The sequence below is a fragment of the Peromyscus eremicus genome, chromosome 17 (genome assembly GCF_949786415.1).
Source record: "Peromyscus eremicus chromosome 17, PerEre_H2_v1, whole genome shotgun sequence".
Classification (NCBI taxonomy): domain Eukaryota; kingdom Metazoa; phylum Chordata; class Mammalia; order Rodentia; family Cricetidae; genus Peromyscus; species Peromyscus eremicus.
Window position 1 is genome coordinate 36,190,095 of NC_081433.1, and position 18,720 is coordinate 36,208,814.

General features: G+C 40.5%; 1 protein-coding gene across 16 annotated transcripts in view; it reads left to right on the forward strand.

Annotated features, from left to right (window-relative positions):
• Sorbs2 (sorbin and SH3 domain containing 2) overlaps nucleotides 1–18,720 on the forward strand; it is a 194,703-nt gene that overhangs the window by 124,574 nt on the left and 51,409 nt on the right. For 8 of the 16 annotated variants that reach the window (XM_059244801.1, XM_059244809.1, XM_059244805.1 and 5 more), the window contains 5 exons: nucleotides 4,542–4,680; nucleotides 8,247–8,419; nucleotides 14,644–14,710; nucleotides 15,431–15,475; nucleotides 17,420–17,594. In XM_059244801.1, the coding sequence (XP_059100784.1) occupies nucleotides 4,542–4,680; nucleotides 8,247–8,419; nucleotides 14,644–14,710; nucleotides 15,431–15,475; nucleotides 17,420–17,594 (599 nt within the window). Of the gene's footprint in view, nucleotides 1–4,541; nucleotides 4,681–8,246; nucleotides 8,420–9,076; nucleotides 9,192–14,643; nucleotides 14,711–15,430; nucleotides 15,476–17,419; nucleotides 17,595–18,720 lie in introns of those variants that run through there. The other 8 variants (XM_059244816.1, XM_059244807.1, XM_059244811.1 and 5 more) reach the window with 3 other exon arrangements.

Consider the following 18,720-nt stretch of genomic DNA (forward strand, 5'->3'; position numbering starts at 1 on the left):
AAGGTACAGTTGTTTTCGTATTTCATAGTGAACCAATGAACAGATTTGGTGAGTAGAAAGTGAACAGAAGCCACACACCCCTCCATGTAGTTGTTTTTAGTTTGATCAACTTAAACACTAAGTCAGGAAAAAATAAGACAAATAGGTTTATATTGGAGAATTATTTTGACAGTGGAGAAGCAATAGGAAGAACTGGGCTCCAAGATTTTTCTTGAAAGACAAATTCTGCCAAGGAGCAGACAACTTGATAGCATTTCATTGTCGCTAGGACAAAACATGAAAACTTCTGAGAAGGAAGTTCCGTCCTGTCAAGGCTTTCTCACCCTTCCCAAGCTTGCACTGCACTATTATCGGAACAAGGGCCTTTTTTCCAAATGCACTGGATTCATGTTCTTCACGCTTCCATGCTTTTTCCCATACTGTGTGTTGGCCACCTAATCCGTGTGAATGTATTTCCTCAGTGTTTGCACATTAAGCCAACAACGATCCACCTTCTCTGTCTCGGTGTAAAGTTCTTTATAATTTGAATGATTTCTACTGCCTCTTCTTATTCTTCTCCCTCAAACTCAGCTTGAAAGTCAGCGCTTAACTGCCCGTGTGTTGGAGGTAAATGCTTCACAGACACACAGAGGAAGTATGCCAGATGCCTCTTCATCACGCCTGTCTGTGATCACTTTTCACCACCCCGCTTTTTCACCAGGCAGTGGCTCCAGCCCACCACCACCACCTGATGATGATCTGGAGCCTTCCTGCCTGCCTTCAACCCAGGGCCTTTGTTTATATGCACATCCTGTCCTAGCCAGTAACAGCCTTATACACAACCACGCCACAGGCTCTCTCAGGACAGACTCTTCCCTGAGCGAGCACTCCTCCCAATCTGAGAGTGAGTCCTCCACAGCCCTTCTGGCTGAACTTCACCTGGGAAACTCTGACACTCCTGACTGCTCTGAGACACCATCCCCAGCTTGGGGTCAGAGATCTGCTGTGACAGATGGCATCACCTTAGCAACCCCTGCTGCCACACATGTAATTATTCTTCCTTCCTTTGCCTCCGCCATTTTTTTTCAGGACTGCACTTGTTTGCTATCTGAACATTTTTATTTGCATAGGTGTTGATTAGTGAACCGACTCTATACCATCTGCTAGGGGAAGCTATCAGAGTCATCCTCATTAAGCCCACTTGGTGCAAAATTTTTACTGGTATTCCCTTCTCACACACAGGTGCTATCTATGGTAACTGTAAATGATCTACTTCCGATTTACTGCTTTTCTGTGGCTCATAAGCTATAAAGTAGTTTACTTATAAGGCCCTGTATCAGAAATGTAAATAAGTAGATTATCATCATCCATTATGGTTAAGTTATAGAGAAAGTCCAAAATGTTTCAAATATTGTCACTTACCATTAATTCCTGGAACATGACCCTTCCTCTAAGACTCATATCACTGTGTCCCGGGTTAATAGTTTGTGCACTGTCTTTCTCCCGGGAGTGATTCTGCCTGCATAGACTAATTGTTCTTTGTAGTGGGTAGCTGTTTGATGCCTGACACCTCTGATGAGCACTCCTGTCACTGTGGGAGTAGATGATAGAAACCATCTTAGCCCATCTTACAGAAATTTAGCCTGAAGTTGCTTTGAAATGCTTTTCCTCAGCCATCCCAGTTTTGAAATTCATGGAAACATTTTTGTCTTTTATATCTCAACAATTTTTCTTTCCTTTAGGCAATATATGAATAGTTCTCAGATATATGATATCATTGAAATAATGTCTGTCATTTCATTCCATCACTCATCAGTGGCTAATGAATGGCTAAAATGCTGCTAATTTTTATACGTAGATTCTCAGTCACTGATAACGAGGACATTGTGACTTCCATTGAAGGATGTACAATTTTGACCATCTACAACTTTGAGCAGAGAGAGAGAAAACTTTCTGAAATTATTACCATCATAAACTCCTGATAGGTCCTGTCAAAGGGAAAATATATCTGTGCTCTATAGTTGCTACATACTGTCAAGACATAAAACTTTAATTTGCATGCACAGAGAAATGCCACAAGCCATATTTTTTTTTAAGTTCTACAACTACAGAAAATTTTTAAAAAATACCTCTATTTGCAGTTGTTTGAGGTATTGGGGTGACTTAGTATTCATCAAGTGGCCGGATATAAAATTTGTTTTCTGGGAATAACCCAACCAAACCCCTAGCCACAGATGATCAGCCACCTGCCTGAGGTATGTCCTATGTTTTAGAAAAAGGGTTTGTTTTGTTTTGTTTTGTTTTTAACATCTTTTTAACAACTTTAAGGAATTTTATCAGGACATTCAACAAAAAAGGTTTCCTTAGTTAAGGCGCTTTTGGATCCTCACTTATGTGTCTTATATATAATATATAAAATCTTGTACACTGTCAGAGGTGCCTGTAACTGAAACTAGTCCCAATTATCAGTTTATTGCACCTGACTTTTCCATAAGGTATTTAACTTAATATGACAAAAAAAAATCTGCTTTCAATGTTTATTCTTTTATCTCTAATTGGTGCTATTGAAGCCATCAAGTTAATTCACATTTCCTAAGTATTATATAGGTTTGACATCCCTATATAATATCCCTAATCCAAATATCCAAATTCTAAAATTTTTCAAAATTTGAAACATTTTAAGCATTGGCATGACATTGTAAGTTTAAAAGTCCACACCTGACTTTATGTGTGATTAAAAAAACCCTCAGGAACTGGAGAAATGGTTCAGTGGTTAAGAGCATTGACTGCTTTTGCAGAGGGACCTGCATTCAATTCCCAGCACCCACGTGGCAGCTCACAACCACCTGTAATAGGATCTGATGCCCTCTTCTGGTGTGCAGACATACATCCAGACAAAGTACCCATATACCTAAAATATATAAGTTAAAAAAAAAACTCAAGTACACTGATAATGTTTTATAAAATTACCTTCAGACTATATGTATAAATTGTCTATGAAAATAAACTAATTTCATGTTTAGACTTGAGACCCATCCCTCCCAAAAGATATGTCATATGTATTTATCAACATCTCACATCCAAAACTGTGTCAAGTTTGAAATACTTCTGCCCCTAAGAATTTTGATAAGGGATACTCAACTGTACTAAAAAAAACCTTAGTGTTTAATAAAAAAATATTGTTTTTATATTAATTATCATACCACATCAAAGTTGATTTAGAAAAAGACAAAAAAATATTTGTAGGTTGTTCAGCAGAGTTACGTAAAAGCTCTGAAGTACTGGTCCATCCTGTGCTTTACACATGCTTAAATGTCCAATTCAAAGGGTCCTTAACATGTGGCTGGTCACGAAATAAGAGAATTTTTCTAATAGCTTAAAGAAATATTTGAGTATAATCCTTATAATTGAATATTTATTGATTTTAGGACTGATGTGATAAGACTTTTAAATAAATTAGCTTCCTTCTGGATCATTTGAAAGCATAATCATCTTAGAGTGAGGTCATAAATATACACCCACTCACCTGCTATGTTTCATACTTACATAATTGAAGTTTATTTTGTTAAAAAATAGTAGAAAATTTTGTAAGTTATGAGTCTCTATGTCTGTGCATATGCATGTCTGTATGTACTTATCCATATTGATGTTTTAACTAAATATTCTTACTAATGTTTTATCTCATTTGCATGCATTATTCAGTTTGCATAATGCTCAATGGACTATGAACTGAGGACTGTGTAAAGATAGTCCTGAGCTCAACTTCTCTGATCTCAGCTGATTCAACTCAGTCACAACATGTGTCCTCTGGCTATCTACTAGGTCATCAATGCCAAGTTGCATGTTTTAACAACTACAAAAGAAGCACATGTGTGGCTGTCTCAAGGAGAAGCTTCGGGTAGCCTTAGACATAGAAAATATTCAGATGTAAACAAGTAACTCAACTTATTAGGAAATCAGAATGCCAAGTAAAGTTGAAGTAGGGAGAAGCCAGTGTTTTAACATCTTTACAATGCTCTAACCAGGTATGTGACTGCTAGAATAGGTCATTTCATGACTCATAAGTCCAACCACTTGCCTTCTGTGTTAGTCACCTTGTTTTGGAAACACGGATTCATTAGAGGGTGTTCTGACTGAGTTGTGAACCAGCCCCTCCCCTCCTGTCAGAGAGCATTCATTTCAAATCCACCAAGCAAAACAATGTGAGGGAGTTGTGACTACTTCAGGCCAGGTTGTGAGAGCTCAGTCATCCTCCCCATTTGCTCCGCAGTGACCCCTGTTGGTGGCACCTCTAAAGGCAGAGTGCTGTGCCCGCTGGCTGACTGCTCTCACTTAACCACTTCCCATGCCCTCTGATAATATAAAAGAATAACAAATAAAGGATAAGATGGAGAAAACTGAAAATAAAAAAAAGTACTTTGGCCCTCTGACAACAGTTTTCAAAATAAATAATAGCCTTGTCGGTGATTACTGACCTATAGTTGGAAATGCCTGCTGTCACTTAAAGGGGTGATGTTTACAGAGAACCATGTATTATAACAGGGTCCATGTGCTTTTCCCAGAGCCAGATAACCATCAATGGCAACTCTGGTGGCGCTGTGAGTCCAGTGAGTTACTATCAAAGGCCATTTTCCCCTTCTGCATACTCCCTTCCAGCCTCACTCAACTCCAGCATTATCATGCAGCATGGCAGATCGCTGGGTAAGTACCGCAGTCATGATTTCCACGACCACTTTCATGTGACAACTATCTATCACAAGAGAAAAATATAAGGTAGCAAAGTTGAGGTAGGAGTGACCAACACCACTCTCTCTGGCGACCCTAAGTTGGGAGGAAGGGCACATATTGTAGAAAAGAGGTCCCTTGCTATTTGGAGGTAATAATTCCATCTGTAGCTAAGCCTGGAAAATGCTAGTTGACATTTAAGTGATGGGGTAGAAAGAACAGAAAAATGCCTAGTGAGAGAAGGGGGAGCTTGTAGGACCCAGAAAACACTAATGTAGCACTTTTCTATTGAGGTGGCTCGTTCCTTCATGGAAGAACTTCTTTAGTTCTTTAGTTAGGCTGTAGAAAAATTGTTTGACAATGAAAACAGTGTGAGATGGGATAGAGTACAGTAACACAGTGAAGTCCTGGATCACACTGTCATAAACTATCAAACAGGTTTCAATGAAAATTCTACAATTTATAGAGACAAGTTCTTAACCCTTTAGAGATTAAGAATTAGGCAAAGACATATAGTCCTTGGTTCTGAGGAGATGGCTCAGTGGTTAAGATCATTTGTTGCTCTTCCGGAAGACCCAGGCTCAATTCCCAACACCCAAATGATGGTTTGCAATCATCTGCGACTCCAGTCTCAAGGGATCTGACACCCTCTTCTGACCTCTAAGGACACCGAGCACACATGTGGTATACATACATACACATAAACAAAGCACTCTTACATAAAATAAAATATATAAATTTAATTTAAAAAATTTTGTTATAGTCCTCCTCCAATAAAAATGATTATTTCCTAAATAATCATTAACTGTGACTCTCTTTCCCATTGCTTGCTTCATGAACACAGTTTTCCCTGTTCTACCAAATAAAAAATATAAATATTCAAGTATAGACTGGCCTTGACTTTAGACCTAACATATAAATAGATTTTACATGTTTTTATATAAACAATGAACATATAAAAGCTCATTTCAAAACTTTAAGCATATAATTTTGTGGGTCTTGTGAACCCTTTAGAGCCTCCTGGAAAAGTCCTGAGCTACACAAAGATAGAAACATTCTTACGTAGCAAAATATATTAGCATAGTTTAAAAATAATGTTACAACTATTTCTTTGTTGCTAAAAATTCAATGTAAAAATTCCAAAATGTTGTGTGAAAAATGTTACCAAATTGAACCATTATGTGAAGTTAGGTTGAAAATGTTTCCATGATATTGAGAACCTAGAAAGTTTTCAGAACTACAGAGCAGAAAGGATGCTAAGGAGAGCATACCTACACAAACCTCTCAAAAAGAGAGAGGGCCCATCTTGCAGCCACTACAGGTCAGTAACGGAGAGAAAAATCTAGAACACAGAACTGTATGCCATTCTGTAGTTGGTAGCAGACCCCTTTCCCTCTTCTTCGTACATTGACTCTGAACTAAACAAATACACCACAAGTTTACTAAAGAACACTTTCCGTGGATCTCAAGCCCACTCATGGTAGAACTCAGCTTCTATGGTCAACAAAACTTCTATAAGGTTTTAAATATAGTCATGGGACTCGTTAAAGAGGAGTCTAGATATACTTGTGCCTTTTCTAATGCTACTCCTGGGAGCCATTTGTGAAGCTTGTAATGATCTCCTTTTAGAGTGTAAGAAAGAAGAGCTTGCTTGTGCCAAATCTCTCTCTTTGACAACCAGTCCACAGCTCAGTTTTATAAGAGACTCCACTATTTCAAGATTTTGTAATGTAATTATGCTTTATTATACATGAAAATGCAACTTCCTAAATTATTTCAGCCATAACATTTTACTAAATATTCATTAAATAGACTCTTTATCCCATTGCCTGTCTTAGTGAACAGTTTTCCCCATTCTATATAAATACTCAAGTATAGACAGGCTTTGACTTTAGACCTAACCGGTGAGTAGATTTAACACATAAACTGTTTAACATGGAAAGAAATTTCCTGTATAAACATTGAACACATTCCAACTGGCCAAGGCAATGATGAGAGCGGAATTTACAGTTCTACTCTGCCCTAGGTGAGCTTTAGATTTCGTCAAAGACAAAGGATTGGAAACATAACAGTTTGTGAGCCATATAAGAGAAATATAAAAAGATCTGGCTTGCATTGAACAAGCTGAGTATTTGTACCGTCCCATGAACTCTGTGTGAAGACAGACTTGATGCTGTTTCTTAGGCTAGGACTGTGGCACATCCTTTCTGTTCAGAAAACCTTGATTGCTGACAAAAGTCTAGCATTGTGGCTATCACATCAAGGGGTCTGAGGAATTAAAAAGTCAACCAGGGTGAAATAACACACTGTGACTTCATTTAGAATAGCTTGGGAACACAGGATTTGTATGACTAATCAATGACACATGAAGTAATTCCATTTCCAGACTCATCCATTCAATTCAAAAAATGTCTCAAAATGCTTTTCTGTTGCAAACTAAATTGGAAATGGCCTTAATTATAACAGTTATAATGATACAATGGATATCAGCCTAGAGAGAACATAATGCTAAATACCTATGTGAAAATAAGTCAAAGTCTTAAAATGCTTATTTATAATGCTTTATACAACATCTTCATGAAAAAATACATTTATATGTATGGTATAAAAGTTCATTATACTATCTATACATGATATAAATTTTAATTATAAATTATGTATGTGTACAAAAATGAACCCTACACACACCTATGAATATAATCAACAAATACTATCTTAAGAGCCCAGAGACAGACCAGCTAAAGCAGGTCACACAGAGCCTAAATGAAGACTCAGTTCTGCTCACCAAGTTCTGAAATTTCAAAACAGCAGAAGTCATATCACTTTTGTATGATGTGACTGAAATTATTCCAGAAGTTCATAACATTAACATGAAGATGGAAATTTAATAAGCCTCCTGTAACTTTAATCCTTAAGACAATAATTAATTGTCAGTCTCAAAGGATAAAAAGCTATGGCATGGGTGTTTTTACCATAAAACCAACAATATTAAATAAAATTCAAAATCACTTATTTACCCACAAGCCTTCACTTGCTAGTGTATGTCTAGATCTAAAAAAAAATTAACTGACTTTCATTTTCCATTTATTTTTACGGAATCATTTCTTTGGATAAATATCCTAGTGCCTCGCTGAAATTACCTCTCATTACTCCCTCAAAAGGCAGTCAGCAGCTTCACAAGAATCATGTGTGACTAACGACCTGAGTCAAGTTACTAGGTTTCTTTCAGCTTCTGCCCCCTCATCTATAAAGGTGACTCTTGTCTCCCTCCCCCATCCCATCCCTCTAAGATTTCTTCTCAACATGGTTGCACTTATCATTCAGCAAATATTCTTCCTCTCACCCTTCGCTGTAAAACGGTGAGGTCTTGATCCATACATATATGTAATACCCACTTTTGAAGGAGATGGGGTAAATATGTGAAAAGGCACAGAGGTGGAAATGTGGATCTTATGATGGTTGGGCAATCAAGGTACAAGAGGCACCATTAATTTATAGTCTGTGCATCCGGTGTGCTCCGTGTCACTGTATTTTCCACACAGATTCTGCAGAGGCATATTCCCAGCATGCCCAGTCTCTGGATGGCACCATGGGAGGCTCCATCCCACTCTACAGATCCTCAGAGGAAGAGAAGAGGGTAACAGTGATCAAAGCCCCGCATTACCCGGGGATCGGCCCTGTGGACGAGTCCGGCATCCCCACGGCCATTAGGACGGTAAGCCATGCCAGTATGTGCGTCTTTCTGGGTCTGCACATGAGCACCACAAAGGATGGATTGTGCATGCTGCTGTGCATTCCTAAGGTCTTATATCATGAGGACTGTCCTCTGAGCCTTCAGCGCTCCCATGAATACCACGCTGTGTGGCAGAGGGAGAAAATTGGGGAGTGAAGACAGCTACGCAATCTTGTCTCTCCGTTTGAATGTAAAATCATGAAAATGTGGGTTTGTTAAATAATAACACTCTGTTTTTAACTTTCTATCAAGGAGAGGTAAAGCCTAGAGAGAAAAAGGGGAAAGGGGGTGAAGTGAGTGAGTCCTTTCACAGCATCCAATTCCCACATGCGCTGTAAAAAAGGCAAGTGATTTGTTTCTTGAAATGGATGTGAGTTCACACCAGGGGATGGGAAACTGTGAACTGGGACTTGGGAGGTGAGATGATTGCAGTAAAGGGAGGTAATATCATGGGAAGGAAAAGCTGTCTGTGAAAAAGCAGGAACATTTGCATGTCCCTCTCAGCTGAGGCTGCTGAGAGCTCCCTGGGTGATAAGTCCACGTGTTGAGGGCATTTTTTTTTTAAGTCTTTAAACTCTGCCAAAGCGTTACTCAGTGTGCCGGGGCAGCCCTTTCTGGCAACGCTCCGCAGCAGCAGCAGCAGCAGAGCCTAGGCAGGCAGCTGTGTGCTGACCACATCCACTGCCAGAGGAGGTCTGTGGTAGCAGAGGAGGAAGACCGGGAAGCCAGGATGAGAGCCACGGCGTCTTTACAGGTGAATTTGGTGGGGATGAGAGGAGGGAGCTCTAGCTACATAAACGTGGCCTGTGTACCCTCGTCAAGGGCTGAGAAGACACTGCTAAGAGCAGCTTCCCCTGAATGGAAACACAGGGAGCCGGGGACAGTGAGGGACCCAGCAAAAGAACGCAAAGGGTATCAGGACAGACGCAGTGGTGAGACAGGAAACCTTTGAAAACGACCGAAGATGAAGGAGGAGCCGTCTTTGAGTTTGCAATGATCATGTTTTACATACAGACGTGAGTTCAGAATTGATTATTCTTGGCATTGGTATCGTAGCTGAAGCCAAAAAAAAAGTATATCTGTATAGCATGCACTTGGGATTTAGACTTTTCAGATTGTTAAGGATGTTGCATGTAACTAATAGAGCTTGAAAAGTCTGTGTTGGAATGATGATGGTCGTATTTAAGTGACAGGAAAAATCCCAGGGCTTGTGACTAAGCCGCTCCGTTTTATGACAGCTGTATGTTTCTGATGGCAGTGTTTTGACAGTGTTTGCCTTTCAGAATTTCTGACTCAAAATGACTAAAATTGAATTTTCCCATGCTAATGACGGGCTAATGACTCAGACAGGGATGGTGTCATGGATTTTGCCTGTTAGTCCTTGAGACACAGTATACACAAAACCTAAGAGCTTGTTGCTTTCTGTGTGTCCAGTTGCAGATCCTGTCTGAAAGATTCCATCTGAAAACCGATAGATGTGTTTTTAAGTTAGTAAATGATGTGTAAAAATGGACCACATTAATGTGACCCATTCTTTTTAACCTACCGATTTTTTAATCTGTAATGTTTGACTCACAAGTCTTTGTTTTGTTAGGTTTTTGAGGAAAAATCTAAGATGTTGGAGATGATAAATAAAACGCAATTAATATTAAAAGTTTATATTGTCTGCTGCTAAATAAAAAGCATGCCAAATGATAAGCAACCACATATATCCACTAAGCATGTGGTGCTAATTTCCCTTATAAGAAATTGAAAGTGAATTATTAGCCACTGCAGAAGTTCCTTAAAAGGAACCCTGTTTTTTTCCGTGGAACTTGCTCAGACCTTTAAAACTTTATAAGAGGGATCCTGTTCATGTTTACTACTTTGCAGCCTTACGAATCACACATCCAAGTATAGACCTGTATTTATAAATGTTGAATCCTGCCATCCCCTGGGCCAAGAATATCCAAGATTATTTCCTTTCCTCGTTTGTGTAGAAGGTAATGATTATCAGACTCAACTTGCCTCAGCTTCCTGCTCAGTATGTACATTAAAACCAGCACTGCCTCAAATGTGCTGTGTCGGGGTATCCTTAGATAACTGTTACCATGGTAACAAGGTATTGTAAAGTGGTCCAGAAACTGTTGAAAACAATAACTGAGTACTCACTACTTTTGAGTGTTTGTGGTGAAGGGAGAAAGTTTTACCAAGTGCCTCTTCTCCTGTGACTAGGATGTCTACATCAGCCTTTTACTGCCATAGTCTTAAAAACAGTAACAAAAATCTCCAGGGCTCAGAGCCCATGAGACTGTGTAAGAAACCTGGCTAGCTAAGTGACATGCAGTATTTATTTCTTCTAATCCAAATATAACAGTTGTCTGGCTATTTTAGAGCTATCGGGGCAAAGGTAGAATAGGATTGTTGTGTTATACGTAGAAAATATGTCTGTTTTTTAATGTCTGCACATTAAGTTAGTATACAGTGCTGATGTTTCATGACTAGAAGAAGATGAAAGTCGAAGCCTATTCTGATAAGACCATGGATGATAGCTGCATAGTAGAGTCCCAGGAGTTAGGTAGTCTTACGCAAAATGCTTTTGAAGGACACATCCAAAGGTAAACTTCCCGAGTATGGACTTCTGCATTCATAATCTCAATGTGAGACATGACATGCTCCAAAACGGCACTGGCTAAAGGAACGGAAGAGCTCACAACCCTTCTTTCAGAAAGGCACACTGAGGTTGCAAGTCTCTGCTTTGCCAGCTTCCGAGTCTCTCTGCCAGCTGACTGGGCATCTCCTGGCTTCTCTGTACTCACCATATAAAGCTAACAGATGGCATAACTGTGAGATCCTGCCTGATATAGGCCCTCTGGCAAGTGCAGACAACAATGCTGTCTGTCACGGTGCATGGCCATATACAGCGACACAACTTCCTTTTTCGGCCTCCCTGTCCCCATTGGCTGTGTCCAGGTACAGTGAGAAAACTGTTTTCACACACAGCTGTGTGTTACTTCTGTTGTTGCTGCTCTAGTAGCATAAAGGTAGAATAGGAATAAAGCTTAGTGAAAGAGAAAACTGCCTTCAGAAAAATAGATGGTTCCTAAAGATATATGTTCAAGTATTTTGCGTGTGTGCACGTATGTGGGCATGGAGAGGCTAGAGGTCAAACCTGGGTGTATTCCTCAATGGCTGGACGGGCTTTCTCACCAAAGCCAGAGCTGTTTCTGTGTAGCTGGAGTTTTCCTGCCTGGCCCACAGTCAGGGCAAATCTCTTTCACCTGCCAGTCCCACAGCCTCAGACCCGACCAAGTAAACACAGAGACTTATGTTGCTTTCAAACTGTATGGCCGTGGCAGGCTTCTTGCTAACTGTTCTTATAGCTTAAATTAATCCATTTCCTTTAATCTATACCTTGCCACATGGCTCGTGGCTTACCGGCATCTTCACAAGCTGTTTGTCATCGTGGCGGCTGGCAGTGTCTCTCTGACTCAGCCTTCCACTTCCCAGCTTTATTCTCCTCCTTGCCCCGCCTATACTTCCTGCCTAGCCAACGGCCAATCAGTGTTTTATTGATTAATTAGCAACACATTTGCCATACATCCCACAGCATTTCTGTGTCCTTAGTGCTGGTGTTACAGGAGCCCACTGCCATGCCCAGCTTTTCACACAGACACTAAAAATAGGAACCCAGGTTGCCATACTCACATGGCAGGCACCTTACTGACTTCAGCCCCAACCCTCATGTTCCAGTATTCTGTTTGAGCCAGCAAGCAGCAGATTCCTGCCTCTTTGTAGATAACCCCCGACACCAGTTCCCATCATTTGGCCATACAGTTAATCAACGACACCCTCAAGCCCCCATTGCAGAAGAAGCCTACGATGCATATGTGGTTCCCACATCTCTAGTGACTGTCAGAATTGTCTACTTCCAGAGTCAAAATAAATGTAAATACTGCCTAACAGTTTCTAGGTGAAAAATTCAATGACCACATAGATAAAAAAAATCAGAGTATAAAATAGCAAACAGTTTCCATTCTTACAAGTCCTAACCAATTTTTTTTCATTCTGCTCTCATACATTACATCCAGACCCAACCACAGCTTCTCCTCCCCCAACAGAGCCCCCCACCCCAGGATTTCTCCTCAGAAAAGAGCAGACTTCCCAGGGACATTGTCCAAACACACCATAACCTAACCAATCTTTTAAATCAGGGCAATGACCTCAGAAAACCTGATGCTTTTTAAGTTGCCTGTGCACAGAATGGTTAACTTCTGGCTCAACTAGCTCTGATATAGTTGAGATGAAAATCTTGCTGAGCAAAGATTGTTGTGCTACAGTTAGAATAAAGAATGTATGTTTTCACAACCTGTGAGACAGAGTTGCATCTGATACGCTAGGTTTGCCCAGTACTGCACTCCACAGATGTTGGAGCTCCCCTGCTGTGTGTAGTTACTGAGATTTGTTCTAGTGGAAGGACTATCCTAAGCCCCCTGACACACATCGTGAGAGACCCTGACTCAAGAGAACAAGGCTGCATGCTCACATGGGCATGTGCACCTGTACACACATGCATATGCCCCCCATACACCCAAAGAAAAGAAGAGATACGAAAGTTTCTTATATTCCTGTTTCTAGAAAGCATTAAGTAGTAACTAAAGGCTCAAAGATTTGAATGATGTTTAATAGTTGGACATTAAGTTCCTATTTGTACTGTAACCTGCTGCTCCTATCACACCTAAAGCCTGGCACGTATAAGGAATGCCTACCATCACATGGTTTATAAATTAGCAAGGCAAAAGTTGTACATACTCCAATGTCTTGTCATAGAAGTTTTGAACTCATAGCCACACTTTTATATATGCGCTCTATGACTGTGCATTGTCTGATACATTCAGTATCTTAGTCACTTAGACTAGTAAATGCTAATTTGGTCTTCATTGAAGCTGATCAGAATATCTACTGCTTGAGTCAAAAATATGCCCTCATTAAATTTTTAAATGTCTTCACAGAACACTCAATAGAAAATTTTAAGAATAATGAGAAGGACTAGGGAAATCATCTGTTAAATGTCTGCTGGGCAAGCATGGGGACCTGAGTTCCATGCCCAGCACCCACATAAAAAGCCAGGCATGGTGGCACACACTTGTAATCCCAGAACTGGAGGGTGGGCACAGCAGGATCCCTGGGGCTGCCCACCCTCATTGGTAAGTCCCAGGTCCCAGAGAGAAACCCTATCAAAAAACAGGATCGCTTCTGAGGAACAACATCTGAGATTGACCTCTGTCCTACACACACACACACACACACACACACACACACACAGAGAGAGAGAGAGAGAGAGAGAGAGAAATAAGCTGCCCGTGGTACATCCATGTAATCTTAGCACATGGTAGACAGATCATGAGTTAAAGGCCAGTTTAGGATACATATGGAATCCTTGCTTCAGACATATACACTTAACAACAACAACAACAACAATAATAATAATAATGAAAAGGAGCTGATGTTTCATCAAATATTGGCTATGTACAACTGGGCACAGCTGAATTGAATAAATAAAACCATAACACAGAATGTTCCAATTCAGTCAATATGAGATACTCCACTTACAAACTGCATAAATAACAAGATAAATTGCTGGAACTGCCATCAAGTCAGAGCAGAAATGCAAATCTACTGTTGGAAATATCAAATATTAGCAGTGAAGACTTTCCCCGGGGGTGTTGACTTGAGAGTGTAAAGTCTCAGATTGTGGGTCTGGGACTGAGGCAGATTTATTATAAGAGTTATGACATCATAACTAGACATCAGCATTGTAGAGGTTCTGAAGACAGGTCAGGCCCACAAGGCTAAAGGCTTCAGGGAGCAACGGCAGGCCCATGCCATACAGCTGGTGAGTGACCTATAGCACGTGCTTGTAGTCAAGGTGTCTCAGATACTTAGTAGCAGGGGAAAGGGGAAAGATTAGAACCTTTGATAATGTGGGTCCATCATTCAGAATGTGCCACCTGTAGCCCCTGATTACTTGGGGTGTTGGGTAAAACCACTTTGGGGGCAGTGAGGATTATAGACTCACAGACAGTCACAGTAGGATGTCTGCCATTTTTTTCATAGCAGCAGTGAGGGTAAAGAGAGAGTCTACAGCAGGTGAAGCATGGCCTGAGAAGCCTTAAGTCCAAACCTAACAGATAGGGTTGATCATTCTTGGATGTTCTCTTTGACAGACAGTGGACCGGCCGAAGGACTGGTACAAGACAATGTTCAAACAAATTCACATGGTACACAAGCCGGGTATGTATGTTCTTCTGGTTTTTTTTGTTTTGTTTTGTTTTATCGAGTGCTTGGATTGAAGGACATATACTCAACTTTTGTATAGACTTTCTTCTTTCTTCACACAAAAACATCAAGACCCCAGCAAACGTGATGGTCCCTTCTTTTCAGCATGTCTCCTATTCTCCTTTTACGCCTAAATCACAGATGTATGCCTCTGCATTAACTGTGAGCTCTCAAGAAGCCTCCTACGAGATGTGCTTTGGAAGTTACCAGATGTTCTGGTCTTAGCCCTCTGCCCATCTCTGTCTACACCCACACTGGGGTATTGTGCACATCTAGACCCACTGCTACACCTGTCTGCCCATGTCTGTTTCTTACTACAAGCGGGACTGGAGTGGCTTCTCCTGATCCCCACTCAGTATAGTTGACAAGAGACCTTAAAAACGCTTAAGGAAAATTAGGATGCGGCGGACACAGAATCTGCCTAGGGAAGTGAGGACAAGGGACCAGTTTTGCGTGTGTGACCAGGGCAGAAAGGTACATTACTTTATAGACAAGAAACTCACTCTGCAGAGGCTGGGGTGCAATATTTGGAAATGCAAAGTGCTGTTATATGCTAGAAGAAAGAAAAAAAACATTGCTTTTTTCTGCTGGTGTGTTTCTGTCATTTTTCTGACCTGCTGTCTTGGCGACAAGGTGGCAGAGTCTGGATTATCATGTTTATGTTTCATTTTCTAGATGAGGACTCAGACATGTATAATACTCCTTATACATACAATGCAGGTAGGACGGCTTTCCTCGCTTGCCATGACTGGTCACACTCCACTGTCGGGAAGAGCCCCAGCCCTCGTCATCCCATTACCACCCCATGTTGTCAGTCCCTGTGAGGAGGAGGATGCCTCACTTCCTTTCTCAGAGCATGTCTAACAAAAGATTGATCCTTTCCCCCTGGAAATGGGAACTAACACTGTTCTGCGTCATCCATTCCCCCCACCCACCCCCACCCCCCGCCGGCTGTTGGTTTATCCTCAGCTTCAGGAATGTTTAACCAGTGTGAAGGGACAGGGTGAAAGAACAGACTGTGACCTGGTTACACAACAAAAAGAAAGATCTTTTTATCAGCAGAAAGACCGATTATCATTGCATAAGACCTCTCAGATACTGTTCCCCCAAAACAAGTCAAGCAAAGTGTTTTACGACCATGTCCAGGCTTTTGCTCCAAAATGGAACCATTCATTGAAAGATGTGAAAACCTCCTTCTTGGCCAGACCACATTTCTGACTCAGAGTTGCCAATGCTCACAATGGAATGACTTCAGCTCTGGGCATTCCCACTTGTATTTGAATGTGCCGGTTTCTTGTGGAGTGGTCTTCATACTCGTGTGAAGGACACCGAAAATATGTCCCCTTCTATCAGTTTTTCCTAAATATCACATCGAGAGATTATACCCAACCGAGCCATAGGCCCAGGATTGTGCCTTTATTTAGGGTCCACTCGCCACCCTAAAAGAAAACTCAGTGAGACTCTCCCCTCCCTAAAACCTGATGACCAGCAACCAGCCCTTTAACTGGGTAAGTTTGCTGTTCAACTCGAAAGAAAATGGTTTAAAAAAAAAATCAAGCTGGTGATCTCCGAGTTAGATTCTGTATCCCCATATTACTTCAGGAAGTCCATTAAGATAAATACTCCCATCCTGCCCTGCTCCACCAAACTCACCTCCTTGATAAACCTCACAAGTTCAAGTCTGACTATGGAGTTGATCCGGACACACTTCAGAGCAGGTGTTGTTGAGTGTTACTTCTCAAGGAAACAAATGCACACAAGAGGAACAGTCAAGCAGAGATAAACTTAGGCCAAGATTGAGACTCTGAGAAACTCTGAATTTTTACAGACTTCTAAATATTGAAATGGGTCCATCTCACTGGTAACTAATAAGCTGATGTTTAGTTGTGTTACCCGGGAGCCCAGGGAGTTCTATCATTCAGTCAGCCAGCAAAACGCCTATGACCACCCTCTTCTTCCTAACAACCCACAGCTTTGTGTCTTGCATGTTATTCCTGCCACCAAAACTAATCCTTCAAGCCCAACTCTAGTCCCATGAGATCCATAATATAGTCTGTGTCTCACTCATCATCTTCAAACATCCTTTAATTTTTTACTATGTCCTTCTCCATTGGATTTTACTAACTACCACAAACTCTTTTTCAATCATACATCATCTTGCATCAGCTTGTTCAGGAGGGTTTACACTCCCCTGACCCATGTGGGAGCTGCACCTCATGCATACAGCATGTTCTGTATTTGGTGGATTGCAATTAACACATCAACTGTCTTATGTACACCAGTATTACAAAGTACTAGCTGCTATTTTAATCTTCCTCTGAAAGTTTACCCAAGGTGTTAGTTTCTGTGATTGGGAAGAAACCTTGCTGAGTACCTGTAAGTTTATTTTTACTAACTAGCCTCAATTTTCATTAATCCTACAATAATGGATAATTTACTATAATCAGTCCTTACATGCAAGACAAATTGATATCTAATAAGTGATAATTCATAAATTAATGTTGACAAGTTAATAAACAATATACCACCTCTAATGTACACATTATGAATATGCTTATTGATAATTTTTCAAAACCATTGGCTGTTTTGCATAGCCCAACATAGCCTTAATGCATCTTTTAAGTTATTTGCTTGTTTTGTTGGTTTTTCTCTTTTTCATGGTAGGTCTGTACAACTCACCCTACAATGCTCAGTCTCACCCTGCTGCGAAGACCCAGACCTACAGACCTCTATCCAAAAGCCACTCAGACAATGGTACAGATGCTTTTAAGGAGGCGCCCTCCCCAGTGGCTCCCCCACATGTTCCACCACGACCAAGAGATCAGTCTTCAACAGAAAAGTAAGGCTCCTTCCCCCCCAAAATGGCTTCTCTTAGGATAAAAACCAACCCATAATGGCACTCAGTGAAGAATCAGCCCAGCATTGTGGAGCAAATATATGCCAAGACTTATTATATTAGCCCATATTGAGCATCACTACTGAGATTGTGCTGGACACTCTCAAGGAAGTCTTGATCGTGTTCTCATAATGCTCTAAATTAAATTTGATGTATCAGGGACACAAACTCTATTTTCTGTTCAATAAGTGCATATAAGAAATAAAGAGGCCACAGATGGAGTTCATAAGTAGAGCATTTGTCCGAGTACTACAAACAACAACAAAACATGTACACACACACACACACACACACACACACACACACACACACACACACTGTGTTCACAAGCCTTGGTGATGAGTCTCGGTGATAGTGACTTGCTCCACATACACTGGACTCTGGGTCCAATTCTAATTCTGAGCTGAAATGGGGTAGAGTGTGTTACATCATTCATGTAATCTCAGTCTTCATCAAAACGAGGCAGGAATTCAAGACCACTTGGAGCTACCTAACTTCCAAGCCAGAACTGAGCTGCACACTAGCATTATGTCTCAAAATAAAAACATATAAAATTAAATAAAATAACTGGAAGTAATGGGCAGGGATTCCCTTTGCTGCCCCACATTCAAGAGAAACTAAGCAGTTAATTTTTCATTTGCACAGATTTGAAATTTCAGGTCTTTTAAGTTATCTTTTAGAAACCAAGAGAAATATTCTTAAATCATAAATAAGGCATTTTAACAAGTGCCTGTGACTCACTCCACCAGTTATTTTAACTGCTTCTAATTTTCATTTCTCCACTGAAATATTTTTAAATATGCTATTCACACCCAAATAAACTTTTATGAACACATTTCAATTGTGTTATGTTAGGAGGACTGCAGCTAATAGTCCTAGTTATTGGTAATCTTTCCTGACAGCTCATTATGAGGCAAACACTGTGCTAAGCACTTCCTTGTATTACACCATTTTATTCTGATAGCAACCCAATGGGACATGTTCTATATTACAGAAAAAGAAACAGGTTAGAAGATTACAATAACTTGCTCTATTTGTATAGTGTCCAAGCCAAGATCCAACTTCAGCT